Source organism: Hyperolius riggenbachi, chromosome 12, assembly GCF_040937935.1.
Source record: "Hyperolius riggenbachi isolate aHypRig1 chromosome 12, aHypRig1.pri, whole genome shotgun sequence".
Taxonomy (NCBI): domain Eukaryota; kingdom Metazoa; phylum Chordata; class Amphibia; order Anura; family Hyperoliidae; genus Hyperolius; species Hyperolius riggenbachi.
Window position 1 is genome coordinate 60,545,640 of NC_090657.1, and position 13,684 is coordinate 60,559,323.

The 13,684-nt window shown below is 47.7% G+C and overlaps 1 protein-coding gene across 1 annotated transcript in view; it reads left to right on the forward strand.

Moving 5' to 3' along the window:
* The window catches only part of DGKE (diacylglycerol kinase epsilon), a 42,616-nt gene that overhangs the window by 21,280 nt on the left and 7,652 nt on the right, over positions 1-13,684 (forward strand). The window contains exons 5-8 of the mRNA XM_068263419.1: positions 357-514; positions 3,166-3,214; positions 6,405-6,518; positions 12,608-12,679. Coding sequence (XP_068119520.1) covers positions 357-514; positions 3,166-3,214; positions 6,405-6,518; positions 12,608-12,679 — 393 coding nt within the window. The remainder of the gene's footprint in view (positions 1-356; positions 515-3,165; positions 3,215-6,404; positions 6,519-12,607; positions 12,680-13,684) is intronic.

The window sequence follows — 13,684 nt, forward strand, 5'->3', positions numbered from 1 at the left end:
TGTGCTGTAGCTCTGCCTCTACTGGAGTCAATCTCCGCCTTTCCCCGCCCCTCTCCCTAGGGAGAGTCGGAGATCCGTGGAGATTGACTCCAGTAGAGGCAGAGCTACAACACAAAGCTCTGCCTCCCCGGCTAGCAAAACCCACAACCAGGAAAGTCGGGGAAATTTGCCCCGGTATTTGGTGGGTATAAAGCCCTTGTTCTGCAGCGGGAATGCTGCGTTTCAGCACTGCTAACATTGCTTAACATAAATAGCAGGTAATATTTTAATAGACTTCAGACTCTCTTTAAATATCCAAATTGTAGAGTTTGGTAAGTTGTGTTGTACTGACCTGTGTGTCTCTATTTCTTTTCCAGGGACAGGAGAGTTTTATCCCTCAGGTAGCGGTATTACCTCTGGGAACTGGCAATGACCTGGCTAATACGCTAGGATGGGGGCCGGGCTATGCTGGAGATGTGCCTGTGGAACAGATTCTCCGCAATATTATAGAAGCTGACAGCATCAAGCTTGACAGGTGAGTAGAAGGACAGCGAGCTCAGGGGGTGTGGTCAGAGGTGATCAGAAGGATGGTTATTCTGGGGATTTGAATTCGGCAGGAAGATATCAGGCACTTGAGGTTCAGGAAGTTGAGGAGGAAGATGTCAGGCTCTTAAGGTGCCCATACATCTAGCGATGTAATAGCAAGATCGACCAAGAGACTGATCTCTCTGATTGGACCTGATCAGATAGAGACCTGTTGCTGCCCATACACCACAGATAGATTCCCGATCCGATTTCAGCGCAACATTTTTCTGGAATCGGCCTTGTGACGCTGCAAATGCTGCCCCCAACTGTTAATGTGCCCGTGTATTAAAATATCTCACCTGTCTGGCCACCAAGAGTCCAGCTGCTCTTCTTTAGAATCAAAAATATTTTAATCGCCAAGCACAACTGGATCATGCCCAGGATTTGGGTTTGACACACATTTGCTCAGTATAGAGATAAGAAATATAGATGATAGAACAAGCATACACAGGAGGACAAATTAATAATTACATAAACAGGAGTGCAAAAGGAGACCTCAGGGATCAGTATTACTCAAGATAGTCTACTTGGGGAGGGGGGGGGAGTGATGAAGGTGGGCGCTGAAGGTGTGATGGCTTGAAGGGAGTCCAAGAGGTTAAAAGTTTTTATGCCTCTATGAGTTCTGGTGGAGATGGCCAGAAACCCATGGCCTGATGGGAGGCGAATGAAAAAGCGATGTGAGGGGCGCTGGCAATCCTCGATGCTCTTGAGCTTATTCTGGAGTTGTGGAGGTCAAGTGAAGGGGAGAGCTATTCCGATGATTCTCTCCGATGATCTAATCCAAGTTTGTATCCGCATTCTTGTCCTGTGTGACTCTGCGCATAGCACGTGGCATGGGGTGGGCACATTCATATTTGGGGGAGCAGGTGATCGCATACTTGACCACATCAGCCCGAGATTTCCCAGTTCGATGGATACAATCGCTCGATTTTAAGCTGAGTGAAAGATGGCCGAATCATAGGGTTTGGAGAGACATGAGCACAAGGTTAGACTTTACAATTGGTTTTGTAGTGCTCTGTTGTAAAACCCTACATGGATCTGAGTGGTTAAAGTCGTGTCTTTCTACACCCACATGGTTCATTTTCATAAATACAAACCTGGCTAGTTTAACCGGCTAATCATACAATGGGCAAAGCTCAGTGACTACACTTAGCAGTACAGAGATGCAGGGCTGACGCAGAGGTCCGTGCCCCGCCCCAGATTCTCCTTATAACCCATGCTGTCAGTGCTCTTCTTAAAACTAAAGTAATATAGAAGCGAGCTACAAAAATTAGTTACCGTATAAACTCACATATAAACCTAATTTTTCAGCATAAAAAATGTGCTGAAAAGTTACCCCCTCGACTTATATACGGGTCAGTGGGGCGGAACGGATGGTGGAGTAGGTTTTGTTATTGGCAGAGGAGCATAAGGATCTTGGACTAATGATCCTGCCCTTGCCAGCTTGCTCCGTGCTGTGTCGGTGCCCCTATCTGCTGCAACATGGTGCGAAGAGTGCGCTGCTCAAGACTACCTGTGTCCCTTGGCTTGTGGAACGGAGTGTGCAAGCAGCGTGTCAGTGGTGCAATGATTGGGGATTCTCGCTGTGACTCATATCTATGACTTCTTGATACACAGCTGTATGATCCTGGAGCACATCTGGCTATGGGGAGGGGGGCTGACTTGTACTGGGGGGCACATCTGGCTACTGTAGAGGGGGCTTTACTGGGGGGGGGGCCTTTTTTTTTTTTTTGCTGGTTTCTGGGAGGAAAGCGGGTACCTCGGCTTATACATGGGTCGGCTTATATGTGAGTATATACAGTAAGTACTACCCTATGTAGAGGGAAGGCTCTGGGTCCTGTAGAGCCTTCCTAGTTCTCTTGCCATCGCCGTTTAATTTCCACACCTTCAGGACTCCTCAGCAGGCTTTAGAAGCACTCCCGTCCTGAGTCCTTCCAAAGATGGGCTGCTCTGTGCTTTGCATGTGCGAGCCCACACTCTCGTGTTTACAGTGCGCATCCACTCATCTTTAGTACTTGGGGATGCGAGTACCTCTGCAGGCTGCCCAAGGCGGTGACACGAAAGAGTTATTTGACCAAGCTGGTTGAAGAACTTTACCGGGGTTCGGCAATGGAACAAGGGCCTAGAGTCTTCCTTCTACGTATCTCTCTGGCGGCTGCTGGAAAGATGCATAAATGGCGCACTTCACTTGCGTCAGACTGGCTACGACCTGAGGAAGTAACGGGACCCGGTACAGGAGTCTGAGAAGGCTGAGACGACGACATGGGAGCGAGCCGAGCACATGGGGCTGGAGGTAGTCCAAAGTATGTATAAAACTTTTCTCCTCCCTCAGCTTTGGTTTTGTTTTAAATTCAATAAGAGAATTCAGTTGTCTGGACAGTGTACGAATCTCTGCTCTTCCTGTTCTGTAAGCTGCACCTATTGAGTAAGGATCTTTGGGCAAGACTTCCTAACACTGCTACTGCCTACTGAGCGCATCCTAGTGGCTGCTGCTCTGGTGCTTTGAGTCCACCAGGAGAAAAGCGTAATATAAATGTTCTGTGTCTTGTTGTGTCTCAAAATAATCTTTTGTCTTATGAAGACTTGATCTTTGTGTTTCAGGTGGAAAGTGCAGGTCACTAACCGCGGCTACAGTCTAAGGAAACCAAAGGTAACTTTATTGCTTTCCTTGTTCTGCTTCTGGTGATGTAAGCTAATCTGCCTTCTCCTGTGTGATCAGATGCAATTAAGGCGACACTGAAGCAAAAAAAAAAAAAAAAAAAAATGAATTGGTTGTGTAGTACAGATAATTACTAGAACATTAGTAGCAAAAAAAATATCGTATTTTTTATTTTCAGGTATATAGGGTTTTTTTTATAACATTGCATCATTCTCAAATATTTGCAGTTTACACACTACTCAGCATTCTAAATGATTCTACAGAGCAGGCTAGTGAATTTTTGAAATGTTCTCTGCAGAAAAACAAACAATACTGTGACTGACAGTTGAGATAACAAGCTTTAGAAGACAGAGCTCTCTGCGACTTTGAAAGTCATGGAGCTCAATGGCTTTTTTGCATAGATAACAATTGGCGTTTCTTAACTCTTCCTGTACTGGAAACAATATTAGACTTGTGTCTGTTTTATTTCTTAGCTGCACTACACATACAAATCGCTTATAATTTTTTTTTTCCGCTTCAGTGTCTCTTTAAAGTGACACTGAAGCGAACAAACATATAATATAATGAATTGGTTGTGTAGTACGGATAATTAATAGAACATTAGTTACAAAGAAAATAGTGTATTATTTTCAGGTATATAGCTTTTTTATAACCTTGCATCATTCTCTAGTAATTGCAGTGTTCACAATACACTCAGCATTTTAAATGATTTCACAGAGCAGGTTAATGAATTTTTTAACTTTTCTCTGCAGAAAAACCATAAACAAATATGAAACAATGAGACATTTGAGATAAGAGCTTCAAAAGACAGTGCTGTCCACAACTTTATAAGGTGGCAGAGCTAGAGAATCTCTTTTGCATAATTAACAGCTGAAGTTTCTTAACTCTGCCTGTGCTTGAAAACAATATGAGACTAATATCTGTGCTAATAATGTGTTATTTCTTAGCAGTACTACACATACAAATCCTTATATCATATGTTTATTTTCACTTCAGTTCCCTTTAAAGGAGAACCACACAAAGTTTAATTGGATTAGCCATTCATTGGGATAGACTTTTGCAATTTTTACCTTCTGGAAAAAAACAATTAACGACAATTGAATTCTTTTGACATTAGCAGCTGCAGAAAGATCCTGTATTTCAAAAAGTATCTTTGTAGCAAGATTTTTTTCTGGAGATTTATTATGCCAGTACGCTGTTATTGACTAGGTTTACACTCAATTTTCTATTTTGTGAGATATCTTTTTTTCCTTGAAGGGCTCTTTAAAGAAAACCTGTAACATCAAAAAGTTCCCCTGGGGGGTACTCACCTCGGGAGGGGGAATCCTCAGGGTCACAAATGAGGCTCCCCACGCTGTCCTCCGTCCCTTGGGGTTCTCGCTGCAGCCCTCCGAACAGCGGCGATGTAAATATCTACCTTCGCGGCTCCTGCGCAGGCGCTGTGGCGGCTCTTTGCTCCAAAATATGCGGAAATACCCGCTCGCCGTCAGGGTCTGCTCTACTGCGCAGGCGCAAGTCTCCGGCGCCTGCGCAGTAGAGTGGACCCGACTGAGATCGGGTATTTCCGTCTACTTTGGAGCCGAAAGCCGCAACAGCACCCCCGCTGGAGCCTGGAAAGGTATATATTGAACAAGCTGACAGATTTGTCGGACTGCTTTTCGGAGACCCCCGTGGGACAGAGGACGGTGTGGGAAGCCTCATTGGGACCCTGAGGCTTCCCCCTCCCGAGGTGAGTACCCCCCAAGGGAACTTTTTGATGTTACAGTGTCTCTTTAAGCAAACAAAAAAAAAAGTTTTACTTCCCTGGAGCTTCTTACAGCTCCCTGACCACATGCACAGTAGCGATTTTTCCCATAGTGCGGATGTGGTGAGGACGCACGTGTACCTGAGATGAGGAAAATAAAAGCACCGATACCTACCTGGGGCTTATTCCAGCCACCTTCAGGCCGTGAGCGCCCTTGCCATGCCTCAGGCTGGTACGGTCATCCGCTAACAGACCTGGTAATTTTCCAGTCCACTCTGTGGTGCATACGTGTTCGCTCCTGTCTCCTTTCCATGACTGGGAGTGTTCTGCACCTGCGCATGCTCCCGGTCAAAGCAGCTGCATGCTATCAATGCCTGTTCGTTAAAGAGAACCCGAGGTGGGTTTGAAGAATGCTATTAGGACACAGAGGCTGGTTCTGCATACTGTTACCAGCCTCTGTGTCTCTACTGTATCCCCCCAGTTTCCCCCCAGCGCGCTGCTGTCCCCCATAAAAAAAACGCCATGGCAGTGACATGCAGCTTGTCACTAGCTGGCTGTGTACCTTAATGCTGCCAGTCACCGCCACTCCTCCACCTCCTCTATATCGCGGCTCCCGGCCTGCGTCATTCCCCGCCTCTGTAAGTTGATTGGAAGGGACGCAGGCAGGGAGCGGCGATATAGAGGAGGCGGGGGGATCGGCGGTGACTGGCAGCATTAAAGGGAAGATCCGCGCTGCTTAAAAAAAACAAACTGCCCTTACCTGGGGCCTCTTCCAGCTCCTGGCAGTCGATCGGTGCCCTTGGCGCAGCTCCTCTCCCTCCGGGCGTCCAGCGGTGAAGAGCCGACCTCGCCAGGTCGGCTTCCGGGTCGGCGTCATGTGCGTTCCACTGCGCGGGTCACGTGGTGTACATGACGTCATTGGGTCTCTACTGCGCAAGCGGAGTAGTTCTGCATGCGCAGTAGAGACCCGATGACGTCACATACACCACGTGACCCCCCGCCGTGGAGCGCACGGAAGGCGACCTGGGAGCCGACCTGGCGTCGATCTACTGCCGGGAGCTGGAAGAAGCTCCAGGTAAGTGCAGTTTGTTTTTTTTAAACAGCGTGAACCTTCCCTTTAAGGTAAACAGCCAGCTAGCGACAAGTTGCATGGCGTTTTTTTTTTTTTTATGGGGGACAGCAGAGCACAGGGTGGAGACTGGGGGGACACAGTACAGACATAGAGGCTGGTGATAGTATGCAGAACCAGCCTCTGTGTCCTAATAGCATTCTTCAAACCCACCTCCGGCTCTCTTTAAATTAACTCCTTTCTTATCATTGGGGAACATTGATCGGATGTTATGTGTCCATTTTACATGCAAGGTATAATTGTCAGGATTGTTTGTGCATCCATTACAAATAAAAGAATGGTAATTATATTCTGTCTTGCTCCTCTAGGTCTTATCAATGAATAATTACTTCTCAGTAGGTCCTGATGCCCTGATGGCCCTGAACTTCCACACCCACCGAGAGAAGACCCCGTCACTGTTTTCCAGCAGATTAGTTAACAAGGTAGAGTGTCAGAGCAACAATCAAGATTTATAAGTGTGCAGGAAATATTTGCTTAAAGAGACTCTGTAACATTAAAAACCTCCCCTGGGGGGTACTCACCTCGGGTGGGGGAAGCCTCCGGATCCTAATGAGGCTTCCCACACCGTCCTCTGTCCCACGGGGGTCTCGCCGCAGCCCTCCGAACAGCCGGCGACTGTGCCGACTGTCAGTTCAATATTTACCTTTGCTGGCTCCAGCGGGGGCGCTGTGGCGACTTTCGGCACGGAAATAGACGGAAATACCCGATCTCCGTCGGGTCCGCTCTACTGCGCAGGCGCCGGAAACTTGCGCCTGCGCAGTAGAGCAGACCCGACGGCGATCGGGTATTTCCGCCTACTTCGGCGCCGAGAGGCATCAGAGCGCCTGCGCAGGAGCCAGGAAGGTAAATATTGCGTCACGGCTGTACGGAGGGCTACAGCGAGACCCCCGAGGGACGCAGGACGGCGTGGGAAGCCTCATTAGGATCCTGAGGCTTCCCCCACCCGAGGTGAGTACCCCCCAGGGGCCGTTTTGTCGTTAAAGTTCCTCTTTAAAGGACAACTGAAGCAAGAGGGATATGGTTGCTGTCATATTTATTTCCTTTTAAGCAATACCAGTTGCCTGGCTGTCCTGCTAATTCTCTGCCTCTATTACTTTCAGCCATAGACCCTGAACAAGCATATGCAGATCAGGTGTTTCTGACATTATTGTCAGATCTGATAAGATTAGCAGCATGCTTGTTTCTAGTGTGTGATTCAGGAACTGCAGACAAATAGACCAGCAGGGCTGCTAGGCAACTGATATTGCGTAAAAGGAAATACATATGGCAGCCTCCATATACCTCTCACTTCAGTTTAGGCCTGAACGATTTTAGGGAAAAATTGAATTGAGCGATTTCTGTCCGAAATCTCAATTTCGATTCACGATTTCCGTCAAATCAAGCTTTCCCCCCTCTTTTCCTGTCTGTCCCCCTGTCTTTGTGCCGCCTTTGTCTCTCTCTGTGTCCCCTTTGTGTCTCGCTTTGTGCCCCCCTTTGTCTGTGTCCCTTCTTGTGCCCCCTCTGAGTCTCTCTCTTACCCCCTTTGTGTCTCTCTTTGTGCCCCTGCTTTCTTTCTGTGCCCGCTCTGTGTCTCTCTGTCCCCCAAGCTGCGGCAGTACTGGACAAACCTTCCAGCACGAGTCCTGCAGCACACACCTATCCACTTTGCCTCCGGCATGCGCCGGGACTTGGGGGAGGTTTGAAGCCGTTTCTTCAAACTCTCCCCGTGCGGAAACGACGTCATTGCGGAAATCGCCGCTTTGATGATTCTGAAATGGCGATCTTGGTTATCGTGATTTCGGTTTAAATTCGACTTATTGTTCAGGCCTATTTCAGTTGTCCTTTAACTTGTAAGCGGGAAGAAAATCTGGTCATTTAGAATACACTTCCTAAAACAAACTCTAGAGGGCATTAAAGATGCAGACATCTTCTTCGCCTAACGTCCTATTCACAAAAGTTGAAGAGAAATCGAGAGCCCAATATGGTGTAGTATGTCAAAATTGATTGGATAAATGAAACCGTGAGATGGTAATACTCACAAACACGGGTTACCACCTAGGTAACCACTCATTAGGCAGGTGAGGAGATTAGACCTGTCCTCGCTCAGAGAGCGACTTCTTAATCCTGTAGATCGGAAGAAAGGGGATAGATCACCCCTCCACCTGGGGTGGACTCAAATATATTGGTAGGTGAACAGAGGCGCCAGAAGGATAAAAGTACATGACATTTTTAAAAAATTGCTGGGAGGAAGTGGTGGACTCGCCTCCGTTAAAGCAGACCCCAAGGACTGTAATTATATAGATATACACATTTATTGAAAATACCCCAAAGATGCAACGCGTTTCGCAGGCACAGCCCACTTCTTCAGGCAATAAGCAGGGGATAAACAACAGCAATTCAGTTATAGCAAGCAGACCACCTCTGACATGTGTGACACTTTTTTGCAGCCTAGTTGCGCTAAGGGGCCCAACGTCCTATTCACAGGTCATTTTGAGGCATTTGTTTTCTAGACTACTCCTCACGGTTTAGGGCCCCTAAAATGCTAGGGCAGTATAGGAATCCCACAAGTGACCCCATTTTATAAAGAAGACACCCCAAGGTATTCCGTTAGGTGTATGGTGAGTTCATAGAAGATTTTATTTTTTGTCACAAGTTAGTGAAAAATGACACTTTGTGAAAAAAACAATAAAAATCAATTTCCGCTAACTTTTGACAAAAAATAAAATCTTCTATAAACTCGTCATACACCTAACAGAATACCTTGGGGTGTCTTTTTTTCTAAAATGGGATCACTTGTGGGGTTCCTATAATGCCCTGGCATTTTTACAGGCCCAAAACCGTGAGTAGTCTGGATACCAAATGTCTCAAAATGACTGTTCAGGGGTATAAGCATCTGCAAATTTTGATGACAGGTGGTCTATGAGGGGGCAAATTCTGTGGAACCGGTCATAAGCAGGGTGGCCTCTTAGATGACAGGTTGAATTGGCCCTGATCTGATGGATAGGAGTGATAGGGGGGTGACAGGAGGTGATTGATGGGTGTCTCAGGGGGTGGTTAGAGGGGAAAATAGATGCAATCAATGCACTGGGGAGGTGATCGGAAGAGGATCTGAGGGTTTAGCCGAGTGATCAGGAGCCCACACGGGGCAAATTAGGGCCTGATCTGATGGGTAGGTGTACTAAGGGGTGACAGGTGGTGACAGGAGGTGATTGATGGGTGTCTCAAGGTGTGATTAGAGGGGGGAAATAGATGCAAGCAATGCACTGGCGAGGTGATCAGGGCTGGGGTCTGAGGGCGTTCTGAGGGTGTGGGCGGGTGATTGGATGCCCTAGGGGCAGATAGGGGTCTAATCTGATGGGTAGCAGTGACGGGGTGATTGATGGGTAATTAGTGGGTGTTTAGAGGAGATGTAAACAATACACTTGGGAGGTGATCTGATGGCGGGTCTGCAGGCGATCTGATGGTGTGGGTGGGTGATCAGATTGCCTGCAAGGGGCAGGTTAGGGGCTGATTGATGGGTGGCAGTGACAGGGGGTGATTGATGGGTGATTGATGGGTGATTGACAGGTGATCAGTGGGTTATTACAGGGAAGAACAGTTGTAAATAATGCACTGGCGAATTGATAAGGGGGGTCTGAGGGCAATCTGAGCGTGTGGGCGGGTGATTGGGTGCCCGCAAGGGGCAGATTAGGGTCTAATCTGATGGGTAACAGTGACAGGTGGTGATAGGGTGTGATTTATGGGTAATTAGTGGGTGTTTAGAAGAGAGAACAGATTTAAACAATGCACTTGGGAGGTGATCTGACGTCGGGTCTGTGAGCGATCTGATGGTGTGGGTGATCAGATTGATGGGTGGCAGTGACAGGGGGTGATTGATGGTTGATTGACAGGTCATCAGTGGGTTATTACAGGGGGGATAGAGGCATACAGTACACAGGGGGGGGGGGGGGGGGTCTGGGGAGAATCTGGGGGGGGGGGCAGATAGTGACAGGGAGTGATTGATGGATGATTAGGGGGGTGATTGGGTGTAAACAGTGGTCTGGGGGTGGGCAGGGGGGGGGTCTGAGGGGTGCTGTGGGCATTCAGGGGGCGGGGGGGGGTGTATCAGTGTGCTTGGGTGCAGACTAGGGTGGCTGCAGCCTTCCCTGGTGGTCCCTCGGACACTGGGACCACCAGGGCAGGAGGAGGCCTGTATAATAGGCTTTGTATACATTACAAAGCCTATTATACCTATTACATGCGGCGATCCGGGTGCTAGTAACCCGCCGGCGCTTCCGAACGGCCAGCGCGTTACAGCGCGAGGGGGGCGGAGCCTGTAGCCGGCGACTGATCGCGTCACGAATGACGCGATCGCCGCATAACCATGCCCGCCACCGCCGATGGGCGTATTGCGGTCGTTTGAGCCCAGCCCTTGCCGCCGTCCATCGGCTTAAAGGGACACTTAAGTCAAACAAAAAAAATGAGTTTTACTCACCTAGGGCTTCCAATAGCCCCCTGCAGCTGTCCGGTGCCCTCGCCATCTCCCTCCGATCCTCCTGGCTCCGCCGGCAGCCACTTCCTGTTTCGGTGACAGGAGCTGACAGGCTGGGGACGCAAGTGATTCTTTGCGTTCCCAGACACATTAGCACCCTCTATGCTGCTATATGGTATATGATATATGCTATAGCAGCATAGATGGCGCTATTGTGGCCAGGAACGCGAAGAATCACTTGCGTCCCCAGCCTGTCAGCTCCTGTCACCGAAACAGGAATTGGCTGCCGGCGGGGCCAGGAGGATCGGAGGGAGACGGCGAGGGCACCGGACAGCTGCAGGGGGCTATTGGAAGCCCCAGGTGAGTAAAACTCATTTTTTTTGTTTGACTTAAGTGTCCCTTTAAGGCGGTCGGCAAGTGGTTAAAATGTAGTAAACTACGGTACTAAACTACTGCCGTTCTATTGATTGCGCCAGGGTGGCTGCGCCGCACTATTTAAAAAAAAAAAAATTTTTGTTAAATCGTGTAGCCCCTTACGATCGCCTCTGGCGATCAGAGCAAAGAGGAAATCCCGTTCAGAACGGGATTTCCTGTTTGGCTTCCCCCGTCGCCATGGCGACGATCGTGATGACGTCACCGACGTCGTGACGTCAGAAGGAGTCCCGATCCACCCCTCAGCGCTGCCTGGCACTGATTGGTCTGGGTGCGCAGGGGTCTTGGGTGGGGGCGGCCTGTTGCGCGTCAGGTAGCGGCGGATAGGCGGCGATCGCGTCCAACACGCAGCTAGCAAAGTGCTAGCTGCGTGTTTAGAAAAAAAATTGTAATAATCGGCCCAGCAGGGCCTGAGAAATCCACCGCGGCGGTAATGGACGAGCTGAGCTCGTCATTACCGCCAAGGTGGTTAGGTTAATAAGGCTTACCACTATTTTTAAGGTAGACACCAGACTGGTGGAAGTTAGGCACCATGAAACGTGTATGTGTGTTTATTTTCGTGTGTGTGTATTTGCATGGGGGGCCGAGCACACACCACCTGGTGAATAGCAGTGTTCTCCCCAAACTTTTTTAGCTGGGTGCTCCATGCGTGTAATTTTGGGGAGCACCCGGCTGTCATTAGCTCTCCCCCTCATCCTCCTCCTATGCTGTAGCCAGAGTTGTGCTGGTGTAATGTCTGATTGCGCTGCCCGGAAACTCCCTTCCACACTGAGTAGCACACATGCGCAGTGTGAAGTTAATTATGCTGCTGATGGTAACATAATAAATATCTCCGCTTCCACACATCCTACACGCCTCAAATTTTCAGGGTAGGGAGAGGATCCCCCAAACTACTTGTATGCCAAATCGCAGCTCCCATCCCCTGCTGGTTCAGGAGATAAATCAGAGAAACCTATCTCTGGAACCAGAGGGGCTCGGGGGCTGCAATTTGGTATATAGGTAGTTCGGGGGATCCCCTCCCTACCCTAAAATTTGAGGAGTGTAGGATGTGTGGAAGCGGAGATATTAATTATTTTACCATCAGCAGCATTATGAAATGTCTTCTACTGCACATGCAGGGCAGCGCAAATCCACAGGCAGCGTAATCAGACACAACACCGGTCCTTCATTCCCCTGTCCTGACAGTTTCCTGTCTGTGAACAGTGTTGCATTGTGGGAAATAACGCTGTTTCAGACTGCCAAGCAACCGGTTTCTCCCTCTGTGTATATATGTATATCTGCATATATGTATATCTATGTGGCATTGTTAGGGGGTGTGGTTATAGATAATGGCAGTTGGTGCTGTCTGTCTTTGTGTGTGTGTGTGTCTGCCAGTAGTAAAGAGGATTACCTGCAGGCTCATTGTGGATCAAACAAATGAACAAATTACATGGCGAATATCAATAATTTCTTGATCTCTTTTCTGTTTATAACTTCCCGTTCTTCATGTATTTTTTCCCCTTTTCACAAAAGCGAAAATGCCAGTGCTTTATAAATGACAGATAATGACAGATAAATTTATGTGATGGAGGTACTTGACAATTTGCCGTGTGACTTATGTACTGTGACACTGTGTTGTCTCTTTTGCAGGCAGTTTATTTGTTTTATGGGACCAAGGACTGCCTGATCCAGGAGTGTAAAGATCTGGACAAGAAAGTGGAGGTGAGAGTTCAGCCATTGTCAAAAAAACGCGTTAGAGAGTTCCCCGGATTAGTCTACCTCTGCTTCTTAGCTCCACTGTACAAGGCAGAGTACTGTATATCTGAGATGGAAAAAGTGAGCTTTGTGAAATCCGTTTCTTGTCAGTGTGGGGGCTTTAAAGAAGAACTCCAGTGAGAATAATGTAATAAAAAAGTGCTTCATTTTTACAATAATTATGTATAAATGATTTAGTCAGTGTTTGCCCATTGTAAAATCTTTTAAATCCCTGATGTACATTCTGACATGTATTACATGGTGACATTTTTACTGCTGGCAAGTGATGTAGCTGCTGCATGCTTTTTTGGCAGTTGGAAACAGCAGTAAACAGCTATTTCCCACAATGCAACGAGGTTCACAGACAGGAAACTGCCAGGAGTACCACGGTCCTCAGTTTCTTGTGGGAGGGGTTTCACCACAATATCAGCCATACCGCGCCCCCTTATGGTCTGTTTGTGAAAAGGAATAGATTTCTCATGTAAAAGGGGATATCAGCTACTGATTGGGATAAAGTTCAATTCTTGGTCGGAGTTTCTCTTTAAAGAGGAACTCCAGTGAAAATAATGTAATAAAAAAAATGCTTCATTTTTACAATAATTATGTATAAATCATTTAGTCAGTGTTTGCCCATTGTAAAATCTTTCCTCTCCCTGATTTACATTCTGACATTTATCATATGGTGACATATTTAATGCTGGCAGGTTATGTCAGTGGAAGTAGCTGCTGCTTGCTTTTTTGGCAGGTAAACCGCTATTTCCCACAATGAAACGAGGTTCACAGACAGGAAACTGCCAGGACAGTGGTTTCCTGTGGGAGGGGTTTTACCACAATATCAGCCATACAGAGCTCCCTGATGATCCGTTTGTGAAAAGGAATAGATTTCTCATGTAAAAGGGGGTATCAGTTACTGATTGGGATGAAGTTCCATTCTTGGTTACGGTTTCTCTTTAAGCCATTTAGTTGTTACTG